Genomic DNA, 21524 nt, shown 5'->3' on the forward strand with positions numbered 1-21524 from the left:
GGTGCACATGTTTGCTTCATAGTTGAGGCTATTTCCTGAAATATCAATAATTTAAAAAATAATTATTCTAAATTATTTTAAATAATAAACAATTAAAATATATTTGTATTATTTTCATTTATTCAACCAAAACTCTCTAAATATTATTCTCTTTAATATCTGGACTGAAGTATTGTAGGGCCATTTTCTGGCCCTTTCTCTGTTGCCTTTCTTTCTTTGTGAACACTCGCTCTGTTCTAACAGGGTAGCACTAGAAAAAACAAGACCCTGTCTCTTCTGAATCAATCACCTTTCTTTTTTAAAAAATTTAGATTCAAGGAGTACATGTGCAGGTTTGTTACATGGAGATATTGACTAATTCTGGGGTTCGGACCTCTATTGAACTCATTACCCAAAACATTCTGTGGGTGTACTCACCCAGAAAACACATACCCAGTTATATATTCTGGGTACTAAACAATGGGCTATGTGAGAAGGACCATGGACTTCCTATAGTGAACATAGGACCCAGTAGGTTATTTATCAAACCTTGCCCCTATCTTTTAGAGTCTCCAGTGTCTATTGTTCCCATCTTTGTGTCCATGTGGACTCATTGTTAAGCATCCATTTATAAGCGAAGACATATGGTATTTTGTGCGTTTATTCACTTAGGATAATGGCCTTCAGCTGCATCCATGTTGCTGCAAAGGACGTGATTTCATTCTTTCTTTTGGATGCATAGTTGAATCAATCACCTTTTATTTTCATCCATCTATTTTATTTTCATCCACCTATTTTATTTTCATATAGCACCATCTTTCAGAACTTCTCTGGTCTGTAAGGAAAGGCATTAACATTCACCAAGTGCCTATTAAGTGACAGTACCTATGTAGTGAACATTATTATTATTACTGTTATACTTTAAGTTCTGGGATACATGTGGAAAACGTGCAGGTTTGTTACATAGGTATACATGTGCCATGGTGGTTTGCTGCACCCATCAACCCGTCATCTACATTAGGTATTTCTCCTAATGCTATCCCTCCCCTAGCCCCCCAGCCCCCGACAGGCCCCAGTGTGTGATGTTCCCCTCCCTGTGTCCATGTGTTCTCACTGTTCACCTCCCACTTATGAGTGAGAACATGTGGTGTTTGGTTTTCTGTTCCTGTGTTAGTTTGCTGAGAATGATGGTTTCCAGCTTCATCTATGTCCCTGCAAAAGACATGAACTCATTCTTTTTTATGGCTGCATAGTATTCCATGGTATATATGTGCCACATTTTCTTTATCTAGTCTATAATTGATGGGCATTTGGGTTGATTCCAAGTCTTTGCTGTTGTGAATAGTGCTGCAATAAACATATGTGCGCATGTGTCTTTATAGTAGAATGAGTTGTAATCCTTTGGGTATATACCCAGTAATAGGATTGCTGGGTCAAATTGGTATTTCTGATTCTAGATTCTTGAGGAACTACCACACTGTCTTCCACAATGGTTGAACTAATTTGCACTCCCACCAACAGTGTAAAAACATTCTTATTTCTCCACATCCTCTCTAGCATCTGTTGTTTCCTGACTTTTTAATGATCACCATTCTATCCGGTGTGAAATGGTATCTCATTGTGGTTTTAATTTGCATTTCTCTAATGACCAGTGATGATGAGCTTTTTTTCATATGTTTGTAGGCTGCATAAATCTTCTTTTGAGAAGTGTCTGTTCATATCCTTCACCCACTTGTTGATGGGGTTATTTGTTGGTTTTCTTCTAAATTTGTTTAAGTTTCTTGTAGATTCTGGATATTAGCCCTTTGTCAGATGGATAGATTGCAAAAATTTTCTCCCATTCTGTAGGTTGCATGTTCACGCTGATGTAGTTTTGCTGTGCAGAAGTTCTTTAGTTTAATTAGATCTCATTTGTCAATTTTGGCTTTTGTTGGCATTGCTTTTGGTGTTTTAGTCATGAAGCCTTTGCCCATGCCTATGTCCTGAATGGTATTGCCTAGGTTTTCTTCTAGGATTTTTATGGTCTTAGGTATTCCATTTAAGACTTTAATCCATCTTGAGTTAATTTTCATGTAAGATATAAAGAAGGAGTCAAATTTCACTTTTCTGCATATGGCTAGCCAGTTTTCTCAACATCATTTATTAAATAGGGAATCCTTTCCCCATTGCTTGTTTTTGTCAGGTTTTTCAAAGATCAGATGGTTGTAGATGTGTGGCATTATTTCTGAGACCTCTGTTCTGTTCCATTGGTCTATATATCTGTTGTGGTACCGGTACCATGCTGTTTTGGTTACTGTAGCTTTTTAATGTAGTTTGAAGTCAGGTAGCATGATGCCTCCAGCTTTGTTCTTTTTGTTTAGGATTGTCTTGGCTATATGGGCTCTTTTTTGATTCCATATGAAATTTAAGTTAGTTTTTTTCTAATTCTGTGAAGAAAGTCAACGGTAGCTTGATGGGGATGGCATTGAATCTATAAATTACTTTGGGCAGTATGGCCATTTTCGTGATATTGATTCTTCCTATCCATGAGCATGGAATGTTCTTCCATTTATTTGTGTCCTCTCTTGTTTCCTTGAGCAGTGGTTTGTAGTTCTCTGTGAAGAGGTCCTTCACATCCTTTGTAAGTTGGATTCCTAGGTATTTTATTCTCTTAGTAGCAATTGTGAATTGGAGTTCACTCACAATTGGGCTCTCTGTTTATCTGTTATTGGTGTATCGGAATGCTTGTGATTTTTGCACATTGATTTTGTATCCTGAGACTTTGCTGAAGTTTCTTATCAGCTTAAGGAGATTTTGGGCTGAGGTGATAGGGTTTTCTAAATATACAATCATGTCATCTACAGACAGAGACAATTTGACTTCTTCTCTTCCTACTTGAATACCCTTTATTTCTTTCTCTTGCCTGATTGTCCTGGCCAGAACTTCTAATATTGTGTTGAATAGGAGTGATAAGAGAGGGCATCCTTGTCTTGTGCCGGTTTTCAAAGGGAATGCTTCCAGCTTTTGTCCATTCCGTATGATATTGCCTGTGGGTTTGTCATAGATAGCTCTTATTTTGAGATATGTTCCATCAATACCTAATTTATTGAGAGTTTTTAGCATGAAGGGCTGTTGAATTTTGTTGAAGGCCTTTTCTACATCTATTGAGATAACCATGTGCTTTTTGTCATTGGTTCCATTTATGTGACGATTTATGTAAATTGATTTGCATATGTTGAACTAGCCTTGCATCCCAGAGATAAAGCCGACTTGATTGTTGTGGATAAGCTGTTTGATGTGCTGCTGGATTCGGTTTGCCAGTATTTTATTGAGGATTTTCACATCGATGTTCATCAGGATACTGGCCTGAAATTTTCTTTTTCTGTTGTGTCACTGCCATGTATTGGTATTAGGATGATGCTGGTCTCATAAAATGAGTTACAGAGGATTCCCTCTATTTCCATAGCTTGGAAGAATTTTAGAAGGAATGGTACCAGCTCTTCTTTGTACCTCTGGTAGAATTTGTCTGTGAATCTATCTGGTCTTGGGGTTTTTTTGGTTGGTAGGCTATTAATTATTGCCTCAACTTCAGAACTTGTTATTGGTCTATTAAGGGAACTTAACTTCTTCCTGGTTTAGTCTTGGGAGGGTGTATGTGTCCAGGAATTTATCCATTTCTTCTAGATTTTCTAGTTTATTTGTGTAGAGGTGTGTACAGTATTCTCTAATGATAGTTTGTATTTCTGTGGAATCGGTGGTGATATCCCCTCTATCATTTTTTATTGCATCTATTTAATTCTCCTTTCTTTTTTTCTTTATTAGTCTGGCTAGTGGTCTATCTATTTTGTTGATCTTTTCAAAAACCAGCTCCTGGATCCATTGATTTTTTAAAGGTTTTTTTTTTTTTTTTGTCTCTATCGCCTTCAGTTCTGCTCTGATCTTAGTTATTTCTTGTCTTCTGCTAGCTTTTGAATTTGTTTGTTCTTGCTTCTCTAGTTCTTTTAATTGTGATATTAGGGTGTTGATTTTAGATCTTTCCTTCTTTCTCCTGTGGGCACTTGGTGCTATGAATTTCCCTCTAAACACTGCTTTAGCTGTGGCCCACAGATTTTGGTACATTGTCTCTTTGTTCTCATTGGTTTCAAAGAACTTCATTATTTCTGCCTTAATTTCGCGGTTTACCTAGTAGACATTCAGGAACAGGTTGTTCAGTTTTTGTGTAGTTGTATGGTTTTGAGTGAGTTTCTTAATCCTGAGTTCTATTTTGATTGCACTGTGGTCTGAGAGACTGTCTGTTATGATTTCCATTCTTTTGCATTTGCTGAGGAGTGATTTTGCATTTGCTGAGGAGTGGTCAATTTTAGAATAAGTGCAATGTAGTGCTGTGAAGAATGTATATTCTGTTGATTTGGGGTGGAGAGTTCTGCAGATGTCTTTTAGGTCCACTTGGTCCAGAGCTGAGTTCAAGTCCTGAATATCATTGTTAATTTTCTGTCTCATTGATCTGTTTAATACTGACAGTGGGGTGTTAAAGTCTCCCACGATTATTGTATGGGGGTCTAAGTCTCTTTGTAGGTCTCTAAGAACTTGCTTTATGAATCTTATGAATCTGGATGCTCCTGTATTGGATGTATATATATTTAGGATAGTGAGCTCTTCTCGTTGCATTGATCCCTCTAGCAGTATGTAATGCCCTTCTTTGTCTTTTCTATTCTTTGTTTGTTGAAAGTCTGTTTTATCAGAGAGTAGGATTGCAACCCTTGCTTCTTTTTGCGTTCCATTTGCTTCATAAATCTTCCTCCATCCCTTTATTTTGAGCCTGTGTGTGCCTTTGCACGTGAGATGGGTCTCCTGAATATAGCACACTAATGGGTCTTGCCTCTTTATCCAATTTGCCAGTCTGTGTCTTTAAATTGGGGCATTTAACCTATTTACATTCAAGGTTAATATCGTTACGTGTGAATTTGATCCTGTCATTTTGATGCTAGCTAGTTGTTTTGCCTGTTAGTTGATGTAGTGTCTTCATAATGTCAATGGTCTTTACAATTTGGTATGTTTTTGCAGTGGCTGGTACTGGTTTTTCCTTTCCATATTTAGTGCTTCCTTCAGGAACTCTTGTAAGGCAGTCCTGGTGGTGACAAAACTTCTCAGCATTTGCTTGTCTGTGAAAGGTTTTATTTCTCCTTTTCTTATGAAGCTAAGTTTGGCTGGATATTAAATTCTGGGTTGAAAATTCTTTTCTTTAAGAATGTTGAATATTCGCTCCCACTCTCTTCTGGCTGTAGGGTTTATGCAAAGAGATCCACTGGGCTTCCCTTTGTGGGTAACCCGACCTTTGGCTCTGGCTGCCCCTAACATTTTTTCCTTCATTTTAACCTTGGTGAATCTGATGATTATGTGTCTTTGGGTTGCTCTCCTCGAGGAGTATCTTTGTAGTGTTCTCTGTTTTTCCTGAATTTGCATGTTGGCCTTTCTTGATAGGTTGGGGACGTTCTCCTGGATAATAGCCTGAAAAGTGTTTTCCAACTTGGTTCCATTCTCCTGGTCACCTTCAGATACACCAATCAAACGTAGGTTGGTCTTTTCACATAGTCCCCTATTTCTTGGAGGCTTTGTTCATTCCTTTTCATTCTTTTTTCTCTAATCTTGTCTTCATGCTTTATTACATTAAGTTGATCTTTAGTCTCTGATATCCTTTCTTCTGCTTGATCAATTCAGCTATTGATACTTTTGTATGCTTCACAAAGTTCTCGTGCTGTGTTTTGCAGCTCCCTCATGTCATTTATATTCTTCTCTAAAGTAGTTATTCTAGTTAGCAATTCCTCTAACTTTTTTGCAAGGTTCTTCGTTCTCTTGCATTAGGTTAGAACATGCTGCTTTAGCTCGGAGGAGTTTGTTATTACCCACCTTCTGAAGCCTACGTCTGTCAATTTGTCAAACTTATTCTCTGTCCAGTTTTGTTCCCTTGCTGGTGATGAGTTGTGATCCTGTGGAGGAGAAGAGGCGTTGTGGTATTTGTAATTTTCAGCCTTTTTGTGCTGTTTTTTCCTCATCTTTGTGGATTTATGTATCTTTGGTCTTTGATGTTGGCGACCTTCAGATGGGTTTTTGTGTGGGCATCCTTTTTGTCGATGTTAATGCTATTCTTTTCTCTGTGTTAGTTTTCCTTCTAACAGTGAAGCCCCTCTGCTGCAGGTCTGCTGGAGTTTGCTGGAGGTCCACTCCAGACCCTGTTTGTCTGGGTATCACCAGCAGAGGCTGCAGAACCGCAAAGATTGCTGCCTGTTTCTTCCTCTGGAAGCTTCGTCCCAGAGGGGCACCAGCCAGATGCCAGCTGGAGCTCTCCTGTGTGAGGTGTCTGTCGACCCTTGCTGGGAGGTATCTCCCAGTCGGGAGGCACAGGGGTCAGGGGCCCACTTGAGGAGGCAGTCTGTCCCTTAGCAGAGATCAAGCACTGTGCTGGGAGATTTGCTGCTCTCTTCAGAGCCAGCAGGCAGGAATATTTAAGTCTGCTGAAGCTGCGCCCGCAGCCGCCTCTTCTCCCAGGTGCTCTGTCCCAGAGAAATGGGCATTTTATCTATAAACCCCTGACTGGGGCTGCTGCCTTTCTTTCAGAGATGCCCTGCCCAGAGAGTTGGAAACTAGAGAGGCAGTCTGGCTACAGTGTCTTTGCAGTGCTGTGGTGGGCTCCACCCAGTTTGAACTTCTCAACAGCTTTGTTTACACTGTGAGGGGAAAACTGCCTTCTGAACCCTCAGTAATGGTGGACGTCCCTCCCCCAACCAAGCTCAAGTGTCCCAGGTTGACTTCAGACTGCTGTGCTGTCATCGAGAATTTCAAGCTAGTGAATCTTAGCTTGCTGGGCTCTATGTGTGTGGGATCCACTGTGCTAGACCACTTGGCGCCCTGGCTTCAGCACCCTTTCCAGGGGAGTAAATGGTTCTGTCTCACTGGCATTCCAGGCACCACTGGGGTATGAAAAAAAACTCCTGCAGCTAAGCTGAGTGTCTGTCCAAACAGCTGCCTAGTTTTCTGCTTGGAACCCAGGACCCTGGTGGTGTGGTGGTGTAGACACCTGAGGGAATCTCCTAATCTGTGGGTTGTGAAGACCATGGGAAAAGAGTAGTATCTGGGCCAGAATGCACCGTTCCTCTTGGGACAGTCCCTCATGCCTTCTCTCGGCTAGGGGAGGGAGTTCCCTAGTCCCTTGCGTTTCCTGGGTGAGGTGACGCCCCACCCTACTTCAGCTCATCCTCCGTGGGCTGCACCCACTGTCTAACCAGTCCCAATGAGATGAGCAGGGTACCTCAGTTCAAAATGCAGAAATCACCTGCCTTCTGCGTTGATCTCGCTGGGAGCCACAGACCAGAGCTGTTTCTATTCGGCCGTCTTGCCAGCCACCTCTTGTAGTGAACATTTCAAATGTCATCTGTTTCTTAAAACAACCCCATGAAAAAGCTCCATCCCATTTTACAGAGGAGGAGACAAACTCAGGATCCTTCTTTGCCCCAAAGCCATAGTGAGTGAGAGGCAGTACTGAGCAGGCCTCTTAGACTCCCCTGTGACTATGCAGAAAACAGAACTTTATCTCATCTGTCCAAAATGTATTTTTTCAGGCTATGAGTTTTCAAACCTTAAACATTTCAAAACACACACATACTATTTCTAACTATCAAAATGTTGTGTTCAACTTCCTCTCCTCTGTAACCATTCTATAGCTTTATAATTTTGTAGACTTTGGTCATCTTAACTATCAACTTTCTTCTCTCTTGGTGAGGTGCTTCATGTGTGGATCACATTTTTTAGCCCTTTCTCTGTTGCCTTTCTCTGGGCCGTCTCTAACCCCACTACATTTTTCTTGCAATTTTGTCACTAGAATTGCAAAACAGGTTACTGATGCACAGGACAATGAGTTTTGTTTTGTTTCCAGTGCCCAACCATGATGCCCAGAATACTGTTACTTTTTGGACTCAGCAGCAAATTTTTTTGAGAACATGGAAGGTTACAGGTGATACTCAGCAACCTCAGGTCCATCTCAAACCTCCGTACTGCAGTATATATGTTACAAGGGCATCTAGGTGGGGAGCAGCTGGGGCCTTCTATGTGACAGTCAAATGTGTTCATTCTCCTTCCCATCCCACTTCTCTAGCCCCAGCTCCCACCACCCAGCCCCTCGCCCAGTGTCCTCCAGCCACATGTTGGCCTTGTTTCAGTTCCTCATAGATGCCAAGCGCCTTCCCATCATAGGATCTCTGGCCATGCTTGCCCTTTGCTGAGGCTGCCAACCATCATACAAACTCTTATTCATCCTTTAAATTCCAGATTAAATGCTGTCTTCACACCTTGTATTTATTCTTCACAGCACCTATCATGTCACATTTGCAAGCAAATAATGATTGGTATGCTGATTTGCTTAAGATCTATCATCCTGATGCATTATAAAAAACTCCATGAGGACAGAGATTCTCTTGTTCACCTTTGTAGTTCCAGTGCCCAGCATAGTATTTGATATCCAGTTAGAGGTCAGTAAATGTTTGCTAAATGTGTGAATAAATTAAAGGAAGGAAATAATAAGCCTCTGAACGTGGTTGTCCTCTTACCCTGGTTCCATTTCTTGCCCTAAGTAGTGAGTTTATAACCAGCCTCTTTCTCAAATGATGCAGACTTAGCATCAGCTCTGTCTTGGGCTTCCAGACTTCAGGGCTCTATAGCAAAAGCCAGTGAGTAGAATGAGGGTGGAAGCCAGAACAGAGTAGGAAATGAAGCCAGCTTCAGAGGCTCACCTTACAAGAGCAGTTGCCTTGTCTGTTGCAGTATAATAGGCATGCCAAGATCAGGCATAGTTTGCACAGACAACAGCAATCAAAAAGAATCCAATTTGGCAAGCAGGGCACAGCAGTGTGGCAGTCCTTGCCATGAGAAGATGCTGGAAATTCAGATGAATGGCAGCATCATGGCTCTGAGCCTTCTCTCTACTCACAGACATAGTCAAGTCAGAGAGTTGGAGTTCTAAGAGTGGGATTCAGTCTTCGGGGTTGGCAGAAGCAAGGTAGGACCTCAGGCCAAAGCCAAGCAGGTGGGCTCAGGAAAGGGGAATGGAGCCCTGGGCAAAGCAACTAAGGCAGAAGCCCAGACTTTCACATTGATGAGCCCGACACAGGGGGTGAGGGAAAGCTGCTGACAGTGACAAGAATGCTAGAGCAACTCAAATGTTAAATGAGTGCAGGGACTTATCCCTGGCACCTGAAGCCCAAAGAGTGAATAGAAGTAAAGGTCGTACTTAAAAATGCATAACCTTGGGTTTGATTCCTGAAGATTCTACCTACCAGTTATGTATTCTGAATACTAAAGAATAGGCTCTGTGAGAAGGACCCATGCACTTCCATTTCAAAATAATTATTTTTAATTAAAATAATTTTTATTACTATAAGAGCAGGTTTTGTAAAATTACAGATTCAGGGATACATGTGCAGGTTTGTTATGTGAGTATATTGCATAATGCTGGGGTTTGGACTTTTATGGAACCCATCACCCAAATATAGTGAACATAGTACCTAATATGTTGTTTTTCAACCCTTGTATCCCCATCCTTTCCTCTCCTTTCTTAGAGTCCTCAATGTCTATTGTTTTCATCTTTATGTCTACATGTTCCCTTTGTTTAGCTCCCACTTGTAAGTGAGAAAATGTGGTGCTTGATTTTCGGTTTCTGTGCTGATTCACTTTGGATAATGGCCTCCGGCTTCACCCATGTTGCTGCTATGGACATGATTTCATTCTTTTTAACAGCGGCATAGTATTCCATGGTTGTATATGTACCACATTTTCTTTATCCAACCTGTTGATGAACACTTAGGTTGATTCAATAACTTTGGTATTATGAACAGTTCTGCAATAAACATATGAGTGTAGGTTTTTTTTTGTAAAATGATCTGTAGATTGCTTATAAAAGCAGTTTTACATGCATTACAGAAAGTCAAAGAAAACATCAAAGTAAAATTTAACTAAATAAAGCAATATGTTTTAATCACCACTGATATAACCGTTCTTATATTCCTTCCAGATATACAATTTTTTACAATAATGAGATTTTGCTTTTACATGCTTTTTGCTACCTGCTTTTTTTCTGTTAAGAGTTTCCATCTTTCCATTACAACAAATGTTAAATTTAGTTAATATTCATTCTATATTCAGATTGCCCCAATTGCCCCCCAACACTGTATTTACCACATTCTGTCCAAATCAGGGTCTAATCCAGGGCCAGACCTTGCATCTGGTGGCTATGTCCCTGAAATATCTTCTGATTAGCACACTCCCCTTTTCCTCTGACACTGACCTATTGCCCTGGAGAATATCTCACTTTCTGGATTTGTTTAGTTCCTTTCCAGTGATTTCATTTAGTTTATTTATCTTCTTTATTTCCTATGTGTAGGTTAGATTAAATCTAAATCATTGGTGGTAGCTCCTGTTGAGGATTTTCAGCCAGAATACATCCTAGCTAGGTATGCTGTTTAAACTCTATTGCCTCACATCAGGAGAAACAACATCCGGTTGACCCATCATTAGTGATGCTGTGCTTGATTATGGGTCTAGGGTCTTGCTTCTTTTTAATAGGGTCTCAGGATGACACAATAGGATCAGGACTCACATCAATGAGTTCCACTCATTGCTACCCGCTCCTCCACCTCCATCTCCTACCAGTTCTCATCCCCCTGAACAGACCTTCCAAGCAAGAAAGACAAAAGGGAATAAAGTGTGGTAAAAGGCCCAGCAATAAAACTGGAAAGTATGACTCTTTTGGCTTCTAGTCTGAAACTTCATTCTAAATTTACTATACTAGATATAAGCAGGCAGGGTGAATGTCCAAGAACTTCTCTCACACTAGATTCCAGTCTTCCCAGCTGTTGTCAAGGTCGAAATAGCATGGCTTTGGTATCTTACGCAGACGCCAGAAGGCAGCCTACATAAGATACGAATGTTCTCCTAAACAACTTTTGAAAAAAACATAAGCTGATACAGAAAGAAGGCTCAACCATCTTGTAAACTGATCATGCCAAAATATGAACTTTGCTTGTTTTGATTCATTATGTAAAATTGAGAAAGAGGAGTCAAAACTATACTGTATGGAATTTAGCCTGGGAGATGGAGACCACCTAGATCCTGCTTTCTTTGCTTGCTTTGTTTGTTCCTTAACCAATGACAAGGTACAACATTGGTCAAATATTTTCACCATCCTAGTTTCAGTATTCTCATGTGTAAAATGGGGTATATGACACAGTGTATGGTTGTTAAGAGGATTTAACTTCATCTGTGAAACACCTACATTATAGTAACTACCAGTTCCCTTCTCCTCTCATCGGCAGGGTCTGAGATTACTGATATGCTTCTTGCTATACCCAGCACTGATTCCAAATGGGACTGGGTCTGCAGGTGGAATTTACTAGTTTATATAGCTGAGGGAGCTGGAGAAAATTGGAGTAGAGGGCTGGAGGCAGAGACTGACCACTGTTATTATATAAGCTAAAATGTGATTAGAAGTGTATGATACAAAAAGCTATGACATGTAACCTTTTAAGATAACCGTGAACCTCGAATTTTGTTGTTTTTTTAAAAATGTATTTGGGACATTAAAGGCAAACTCAGTCATTTAGGGCCCAGGAACAGAAAAAAGGTAGTCCATATTGTATCTTGTCATTTTATTCCTTTTATTCTACCTGTCAGGTGCCAATCCTTGCACGTACGTAGTATTTTAGGAAAATCAGCAAGAGATGGCCATTTTATGATATTGTGGGCACTTCATTTAGCTTTTTAAATGGTAAGTGTGAAACCTGTATGTCCCTAATAATGCTTACCATCCTAATGAATGTGGGTCAGCCTTGCTAGTTTTAAAGGTGTGTGTGGTGGTGGGGAATATCCTGAAAACGTTATGAGTAATCTTTATTTTTCTCATTTATTTGACATTACTGGAGGCTAGTAGTTGTATTGATTACAAATGGACTCTGGAGCACACAGACCTAAGTTTGAATTGCAGGTTCCCCACTTACTAGCAGTGTGACTTTAAACAAAGATTAGACCCAAAATTTCACGTTGCTTCTGGGAACCTTGGATTCTCATTTTTAGAAGTGAACTGATTATTGTAACTACTGCAAGGCTTGTTGTGAATATTAAATGAGATAACATAAATGAAACATGGCACCTGGTGCATAGTAAGTGTTCAAAAGTTGGTTGCTATTTTAATTATTGTTATTATTATTTTTCCCAAAGGAACACAATTTACAAATGTTTGCTTTCCCTGGAATCTGTACCCCAACTCTGACTCTCAATGATTTGCTACTGTTAGTCCAATTGATGAAAAATCAATGGGGAAACGAAGCATTGTAATTACTGCCCATGAGGTCTATAGACGGAATTCTTTTCAATAGCTCTGATTAATGAGTTGGCAAGTCTGATAAAGCACCAGAGAATGGGGTGTTCATAGAAAGCATTAGTGTTTTTGTTTAACATATGTGACACTTGAAGCATTAGGATGCTGTTATTGTTCATTATGGCACATGCCACCTCCCCAATCCCCAAAATTACCATAATTTGTACCTTCCAAATTGAATAGAGTCATTCATGGTTATCACATGGGAGTTTCTGTTAAAGCTAAAGGTCACATGTAGTGTGATTAAGGTGGGACTGCTGAATTCAAAACATATCTCTTTTCCCTAGTCTACACGGGCTATTCTGCATGTAATAAAAAATATTTAATGCATATTAAGTTTTTCATGACTAATGTGTCTTCTGAAGTTTAAAGCAGGAACAGAAAATGAAAGTAAACAAAATGCCTCATTTCTTAGTAATGAATTTTTCAAGTCTCTACATATCGCCTACATTATACAAGTCATAGATGCAAATGGAAGAATTAACAGCTTTATTTCATCTCATCCCCTCATCCCCAAACCTCTCACCTCCAGCACCTTCATGAATTATTTTTTTGGTAACTTCTTAAGAATAAATGCTCATTATCGGCAGCTTTATGTATAAAGAATTACTTCAACCAGTCCAACTGCGTTATGTTATTTTGTGTGTTAGTCTAAAGACTAAGATTTTTTAGGATAGGGAGAGATGTGTATGGAGCCTCAGAGCCATCAGCCCCTACAAATATTGTTTTTGCCTTTTGTGCTTTTTCCTAGAAAAACCAGCAGATACTCCCTCTGAGGAAGAGGACTTTGGTAAGTCATAGTCTGAGTATTAAGTGCTAAGAATCTTTCATGACAGTCTATCCATTGAGAAATATGTGATTCTTTTAAAATCTAGGAATAGCGAAATAGTTGGTTGGTAAAGAATAATTGCTGACTGAAGCTTTTTTTGGATTCTTCTTTCAACTGTCTGGTTTCTCCTTCCTGAAAGGGTTCCCTCTTTTTGGAGTTGTAAATGAATTTCCCAGGAAAAACACCATGCAGCTACTGATCAGCTTTATCACCCCAGCTCACCCGAAACATCTTGTTTTCTTTCCTTCCTTTCAGCTCAGTTTGTGACTTTGACACGTGAGTCTTGTTCAAATCTCTCTCTCCAATAAACACCTTCACTCTCCAGTTTTTAACCCTTTGTAATAACATAAAACATGATTACATTGTCATATGTATACATATATATGTATGGGCATATGTGTATGTATACAGAGAATCTTTTTAAATGAGGTATTAATACTTGTTTCATAATAATCCTTCAAATAACACTTCCTCAGCCAAATCAAAGAAAGCTGAGATGGTTTTCCAGCTTTTTTAGGCAAAGATCTGCATGACATGCGAGACAATGAAAACAGTGTTTAGATATTTTTCTAGCTTATTCTTTAAATTTCAAATTTTATTTTAGATTCAGAGGGCACATGTGCAGGCTTGTTACAAGAGTATATTGCATGATGTGAGGGTTTGGGATAGAACCATTGAGGTAGAATCTGTCACCCAAATAGTGAGCAGAGTACCCAATAGGTTGATTTTCAACTCTTGTCCCCATCCTCACTCCCATCTTATAGTCCCCAGTGTCTATTGTTCCCATGTCTGTATGTACCCAATGTTTCCACTTATAAGGGAAAATATGCAGTGTTTGGCTTTCTATTTCCACATCAATTAACTTAGGATGATGGCCTCCACCTACATCCATGTTGCTTCAAAGGACATAATTTCTCTCTTTTGGTGGCTGCATAGTATTCCCTGGTGTATATGTACCACAGTTTCTTTATCCATTCCACTGTTGATGGGCACCTAGGTTGATTCCATATCTTTGCTATTGTGAATCCTGGTGCAATAAACTTGCAAGTGCAGGTGTCTTTTCTGTAGAACAATTTCTTTTCCTTTGGATATATACCAAGCAATGGGATTGCTAGGTTGAGTGTTAGTTCTATTTTTGCTTCTTTGAGAAATCTCCAAACTGCTTTCCACAGTGACTGAACTCACTTACATTCCTACCAACAGCATAAAGAGTTCCTTTTTCTCTGTGTACTCACCAACATCTGTTATTTTTTGACTTTTTAATAATTACCACTCTCACTGGTGTGAGATGGTATTGCTTTGTGGTTTTGATTTACATTTCTCTGATGATGCATGATGTGAAACATTTTTTTCATTTGTTTCTTGGCCACTTGTATATCTCCTTTTTGAAGTATCTTGCCCACCTTTTAATGGAGTTGTTTTTTACCTGCTCGGTTAAGTTCCTTATAGATTCTGGATATTACACCTTTGTTGGGTGCATAGTTTGCTACTAATATTTTATCCCATTCTGTCAGTTGTCTGTTTACCCTGTTGATAGTTTCTCTTGATGTGCAGAAGCCCTTTAGTTTAATTAGGTCCCACTTGTCAATTTTTTTTTTTTTTTTTGAGACAGTGTCCCATTCTGTCCGTCAGGCTGAAGTGCAGTGGCGTGATCATGGCTCACTGCAGCTTAGACCTTCCTAGGCTCCAGTAATCCTTCCATCTTGGCCTTTTGAGTAGCTGGGACTATGTGCCATGATGCCTGGCTAATTTCTATGTTTTTTGTACAGATGGGGGTCTCACTATGTTGCCCAGGCTGGTCTCAAACTTCCAGACTCAAGCAATCCACCCATCTTGGCCTCCCAAAGTGCTGGGATTACAGGTGTGAGCCACTGTGCCTGGCTTAATTTTTTTGTTGTTGTTGGTACAATTGCTTTTGTGGGCTTAGTTCTAAATTCTTTGTCAAGACCAATGTCTAGAAGGTTATTTCCTAGTTGGTGTTCTAGTATTTTTATAGTTTGAGGTCTTACATTTAAATACTCAATCCATCATGAGTTTTGTATATGGTGATAGGTAGGAGGTCTAGTTTCTTTCTTTTGCATATAGATAGCCAGTTACCCCAGCACCATTTATTAAACAGGGAGTCCTTTCCTTATTGCTTATTATTGTTGGCTTTGTTGAAAGTCAGTTGGTTGTAGGAGTGCAGCTTTATTTCTGAGTTCTCTATTCTGTTCCATTGGTCTATATGTCTGTTTCTATACCAGTACCATGCTGTTTTGATTACTGTAGCCTTATAGTATAGTTTGAAATTGTGTAATGTGATGTCTGAAGTTGGGTAGTATGATGCCAACTTTGTTCTTTTTGTTTAGGATGCTTTGGCTATTTGGGCTCTTTTTTGGTTTTATATAAATTTTAGATTAGTTTTTTCTAATTCTGTAAAAAATGGTGTTGGTGGTTTGATAGGCATAATGTTGAATCTGTATATTGCTTTGGGCAGTATGGCCATTTAAACAATATTTATTCTTCCAATATATATGCAAGGAATATTCTCATGTGCAGAACATTCTCATAGCTGTGTATGACTCACGAAAAAGTTCCCCTTGACAATAATAGACATTTCTTAGGATATGTTTCAGACCACCAAGATTTGATTTTGAGCATTCAGAGTACCAGTTTGAGTGTGGTGTGTGTGTGTGTATGTACGTGCACATTTTAAAGAGACAGAGAGAGCAAAATCAATTTTATTGTTATGATCTGAAGGTACCGATTAAAGTAGACTTTATAAACATATCTTCTAGAAATATTGAGTCAATGCCACCTAAGTCAAAGCCAAAGTGTATTAGGTAAGTATTTACTTAACAAATACAGTCAACCCTTGGTATTTATGGGTTCTGCACCTGCAGATTTAGCCAACTGTGGATCAAAAATACAGTGTTTGTGGGATGCAGAACCTACAGATATAGAGGGCAGACTTTTTGTATTCATGCATTTTCCAGAGTCAACTGCAGGATTTAAGCATCTGTGGATTTTGTTATAAGGGAAAGGTTCTAGAAACAATCCCCTGTGGACATCAAGGGACAACTGTAATTACTCAATTCTGTGATTATGATAAGAGCTTTGTACTGATTGGTCAGATGATCTTGTAAAATGTGATATTTATGAATGTTTGTTTTATTGGTTTCTTTGTCAGATAATTCTGATTAAAGCAAATTTCTCAGTAATATTGATATTTTCTTCTAATACCTGGCCTAGTGATGTGAGGCCAGCCTCAATAAATATTGACAAAAAATCATTAGCTATTTGTTAAACGTTTAGAAACTGTTAAGTGCTCTTCTCCCAAAACAATTAATGTATTCCTTAACCATAGCGAATGTGGTATAAAAATGCAACACAGGGGTGATGTCAGCAATTTGGTGGAATAGGAGGTCTCCTTTTCATATTCCCCCAACTCCAACAATAATTTGTCAGCCATTTATGGGAAAAAATGCCTTTGTGGGAGCTATAGGATCCAAGTAAGTGATTGTAAGCTCTGGTACACCCCAAGATTGATGACAGCTGTTTTGAGAAGGCAGGCCTGTGCCCAGGTGGCAGGCTCACTGATGATGACCTTGGATACAGACCTGGAAACAGCTCCATCCCCCTATGGACTCTGCTACAGCCCCATTTGGCCTTAGTCCTGCCACCAGCATCATCCACCAAGGGACCCATGAGGAACCACATCTGTCCCTGCTTCAGGTAACAGGCCTGCTGACATTGGTCCTGACTGTGGACTCTGAAGCAGTACATGACCCAACTCCAAGTCCTCTGAGCCATGATCCAGGAGCAGTCCTGTCTGATGAATAATGCAACAGGAATGACCCAGCAGGAGCCACACCTGTCCACAAACCTGTTAATAGGCCCACCTTCTGCAGATCCAACTGTGGATCCTGAAGCATATGATCCTGTCTCAATGCCAACTTTACTGACCAAGGTCTTGGAGACAGTCCCATCTGCTTAGGGACCCCATGGGAGATATGCCTACCTGAGCCCGCTGACAACAGACCTACCAATCACAGATCCCACTGTGGACCCAGCAAGAACTATGTGACCCAGCTTCAACCTCACTCAACTGAAATTCCAGAGGCAATCACATTATCCTGGGTACCTAATAGGAGAAGGTATTTACTTGCTGAAAGTAGTTGTAAAGACTGGAAGAGGTCTTTATCTCTTCCAGTGCTCAGCTACCAATGCAAGGCTACCTGGATTACAAACAATCAAGCAAACATGCCACTGCCTGAGGAAACTAACAAAGCTCTAGTAACTCACACCAAAGAAATGATGATTTACAAATTATCTGACAAAGAATTCAAAATAATCATCTTACAGTGGCTCAATGGGATGTAAGATAACATAGATAGATAATTTTTAAAAAATCATAAAAACAGCACATTAACACAATGAGAAGTTTAATAAGAAACAGAAACCATAAAAATAACCAAACAGAAATCTAGGAGCTGAAAAATACAATGACAGAACTGAAGAATTTAATAGAGAGCATAAAGAGCAGACTCAGTCATGCAGAAGAATCAGGAAACTCAAATACAGCTCATCTGAAATTAGCTGGTTAGAGGAACAAAAAGAAAAAAGAATGAAAAAGAGTGAAAAAAGCGTACAGAGCCTATGGTACATCATAAAAAAAACAAATAAATGCATTATAAGAATTTCATAACAAGAAATGAGAGAAAAGGGAAGGAAGCTTGTTTAAATAAATAATGGCTGAAAACTTCCTAAATCTTGACAGCAATATGGGACTACAAATTCATAAAGCTTAAAGGTCCCCAAGAAAGGTCAACTAAAATAATTTCCTGAATATTCTTGAATATTCTAATCAAATTGTCAAAAGTCAGACAAAAGGAGTACTGTGAAAGCAGCAAGAGAAAAGTGACTCATCACACACAAAAGAACTTTAATGAGGCTGCCAATGGGTTTCTTAACAGAAATCTTGCAGGCTAGGAGAGTATGGGATTATATATTCAAAAGGCTGAAAAAAGAGCTCCAAGAATACTACATCTGGAGAAGTTTTCCTTCAGAAAGGGAGAGATGAAGACATTCTCAAACAAACAAAAGCTGAGGGACTTCATTACCACTAGGTATGCCTTGCAAGAAATGTTAAAAGGAGTTCTTCAAGTTAAAATGACATGATATTAAGTAAAAATATGAAAACACATGAAAGTATAAAACTAACTGGTAAAGGCAAATTCAGAATATTCTAATACTTTAATGGTGGTGTGTAAATTACTTTTGACAGTAGTATAAAAGATAAAAGATTAAGGTATTAGAAATAACTGTAACTCCAGGCCGGGCGCGGTGGCTCAAGCCTGTAATCCGAGCACTTTGGGAGGCCGAGGCGGGTGGATCACGAGGTCAGGAGATCGAGACCATCCTGGCTAACACGGTGAAACCCCATCTCTACTGAAAATACAAAAAATTAGCCAGGCGCGTTGGTGGGTGCCTGTAGTCCCTGCTACTCGGGAGGCTGAGGCAGGAGAATGGCGTGAACCTGGGAGGCGGAGCTTGCAGTGAGCCGAGATCGCGCCACTGCACTCCAGCCTGGGGGACAGAGAAAGACTCTGTCTCAAAAAAAAAAAAAAAAAAAAAAAAAAAGAAATAACTATAACTCCAATATTTGTGAATGAGTAGTTATATCTTTTATATTGTATATTCATTCACAAAAAATATAAAGTGTGATATCAATAGCATACAGGTGAGAGTAGTGAAGTAGGAGTATAGAGATTTATATGTGATTGAAGTTGCTATCAACTTAAAATAGACTGTTATAACTATAAGGTATACATTTAACCCCCCAGGTAACCACAGAGGAAAAAACCTCTAGCAGATAAATAAAGTAGAAGGAGCAAAGAACAAAGTATACTGCTAGAAAATATTAACAAACTACAAATAAAGAGAAAAAAACTCATTGCATGGTATTCCATGGTGTATATGTACCATATTTTCTTTATCCAGTCTATCATTGGTGGGCATTTAGGTTGATTCCATGTCTTTGTTATTGTGAATAGTGCTGCGATGAACATACATATACATGTGTCTTTATAATAGAATGATTTATATTCCTTTGGGTATATACCCAGTAATGGGATTGCTGAGTTGAGTGGCATTTCTGTCTCTAGATCTCTGAGGAAACATGGGTGGAGCTGGAGGCCATCATCCTTAGCAAACTAATGCAGGAAGAGAAAACCAAATACCATGTGTTCTTATTTATAAGTTGGAGCTAAATGATAAGAACACTTAGACACACAGAGGAGAACAATATACACTGGGGCCTACCAGAGGGCAGAGGGTTGGAGGAAGGAGAATATCAGGAAAAATAACTAATGGATACTAGGCTTAACACCTGGCTGATGAAATCATCTGTACAGCAAACCCCCTTGACACACATTTACCTATGTAACAAACCTGCACATCCTGCACATGTACCCCTGAACTTAAAATACAAGTTAAAAAATAAAAATAAAAGAAACCCTGTGTTATTCAAATGTAAAAAAAGAGAGCAAGAGAAGAAGGAAACAAAGGACAAAGGAACCACATAACCTTCATAAAACAATAAACAAAATGGCAACAGAAAGTCCTAACTTGTCAACTTTAAATGCAAATAGATTAAATTATCCAACCAAAAGCCACAATTCATGAACAAAATAAGTTTGACAAAAATAGAAATAATTATAAAAAAGAAAAATCCTAGAGATAAAAATACAATAAGTGAACTAAAAAAATTTAGTAGAAAACTTCAGTAGCAGGCTTCATAAAGCATAATAAAGAATCAGTGAGCTCCATGACAGGACATTGGAAATTATCCAGTCAAAGGAACAAAAAGAGAAAAGAATTAAAAAGAATGAAGAAGGCCAATGGGAGTTACGGGAAACCATCAAGAGAACTAAACTTTGCATAGTAGGTGTTTAGAAGGAGAAGAGAGAGAAAAGGCCAACAAAGCATTTTTAAGGAACTATTGAGTGAAAATTTCCCAAATCTTGGGAAAACACCACCATCCAAGTATAGGAAGCTGATGTGGTTGGAATCTGTGTTCCCACCAAAATCTCGTGTTTTAACTGTAATCTCCAATGTTGGAGGTGGGGCCTGGTGGGAGATGATTGGATCATGGGGCATATCTCATGAATGGTTTAGCATCATCCCTCTTGTTACTGTCCTCATGATAGTGAGTGATTTCTCATGAGATCTTGTCATTTAAAAGTGCGTAGCAACAACCCCTTACTCTCTCTTGCTCTTGCTCTGGCCATGTGATGTTCCTGCTGCACCTTCACCTTCCACCATGGTTTTAAGTTTCCTGAGGCCTCCCCAGAAGCTGAGCAGATGCCAGCAGCAGGATTCCTATACAGCCTGAAATAATGGTAAATTCTTTTCTTTATAAATACCCAGTCTCAGGTATTTCTTTATAGCAATGCAAGAATGATCTAATACAAAAGCTTAGATCTCTGCAATCAAATTCAAACCAAAGAGGAAGTCACTAAGACACATCATAATAAAATCTTCAAAAATCAAAGACAAGAATTCTGAAAGCAGCAAAAGACAAAAGATATACCACATACAAGTAAGTCCCAATACATCTGTCAGCAGATTTCTTAGCAAAAGCCCTGCAGACAAGGAGAGAGTAGGAATTATATTCAAAGTACTGGGGGGAAATAACTGCCAAGTAAGAATACTTTATCTGGTAAAGCTGTCCTTCAGGAATGAGGAACACAAAAACTTTCCCAGGCAAACAAAAGCTAAGAAAATTAATCACCACTAAGCCTTCTTAATAGGAGTTTCTAGGGAAAGTTCTTTAAGCTAATATGAAAGACTGCTAATTAACAACATAAAACACATGAAGGTACAAAAGTCAATCAAATAAGTAATGCATAATTATATTCTGGATACTCTGATATTGGTGGTGTGGAAAGCAATTTTATCTCTAATATGAGACGTAAATCACAAAACTATTAACAACAACTATAGGTACAATAAATTATTGAGAAATACAAATCACAAAAAGGTGTACATTTTGACATCAATATCATAAAATATAGGGGGGTGAGTATAAATATAGAATTTTTGTATGCAATTAGAATTAAGATGTCAGATTAAAACAGCCTAAGTATAAAAGACTGTTTTTGTATAAGTTTCTTTCTTTTTTTTTTTATTATTATACTTTAGGTTTTAGGGTACATGTGCACAATGTGCAGGTTTGTTACATATGTATCCAGGTGCCATGTTGTTTTGCTGCACCCATTAACTCGTCATTTAGCATTAGGTATATCTCCTAATGCTGTCCCTCCCCCCTCCCCC

At 39.0% G+C, this 21524-nt stretch overlaps 1 protein-coding gene across 9 annotated transcripts in view; it reads left to right on the forward strand.

Annotated features, from left to right (window-relative positions):
- The window catches only part of SLC44A5 (solute carrier family 44 member 5), a 392569-nt gene that overhangs the window by 210023 nt on the left and 161022 nt on the right, over nt 1-21524 (forward strand). For 7 of the 9 annotated variants that reach the window (XM_058439656.1, XM_058439660.1, XM_058439658.1 and 4 more), the window contains one exon: nt 13131-13169. The exons of the other annotated variants lie outside the window; for them this stretch is intronic. In XM_058439656.1, the coding sequence (XP_058295639.1) occupies nt 13131-13169 (39 nt within the window). The remainder of the gene's footprint in view (nt 1-13130; nt 13170-21524) is intronic. 9 annotated transcript variants of the gene reach the window in all.

This window comes from Hylobates moloch, unplaced genomic scaffold (genome assembly GCF_009828535.3).
Source record: "Hylobates moloch isolate HMO894 unplaced genomic scaffold, HMol_V3 SCAFFOLD_5, whole genome shotgun sequence".
NCBI lineage: Eukaryota > Metazoa > Chordata > Mammalia > Primates > Hylobatidae > Hylobates > Hylobates moloch.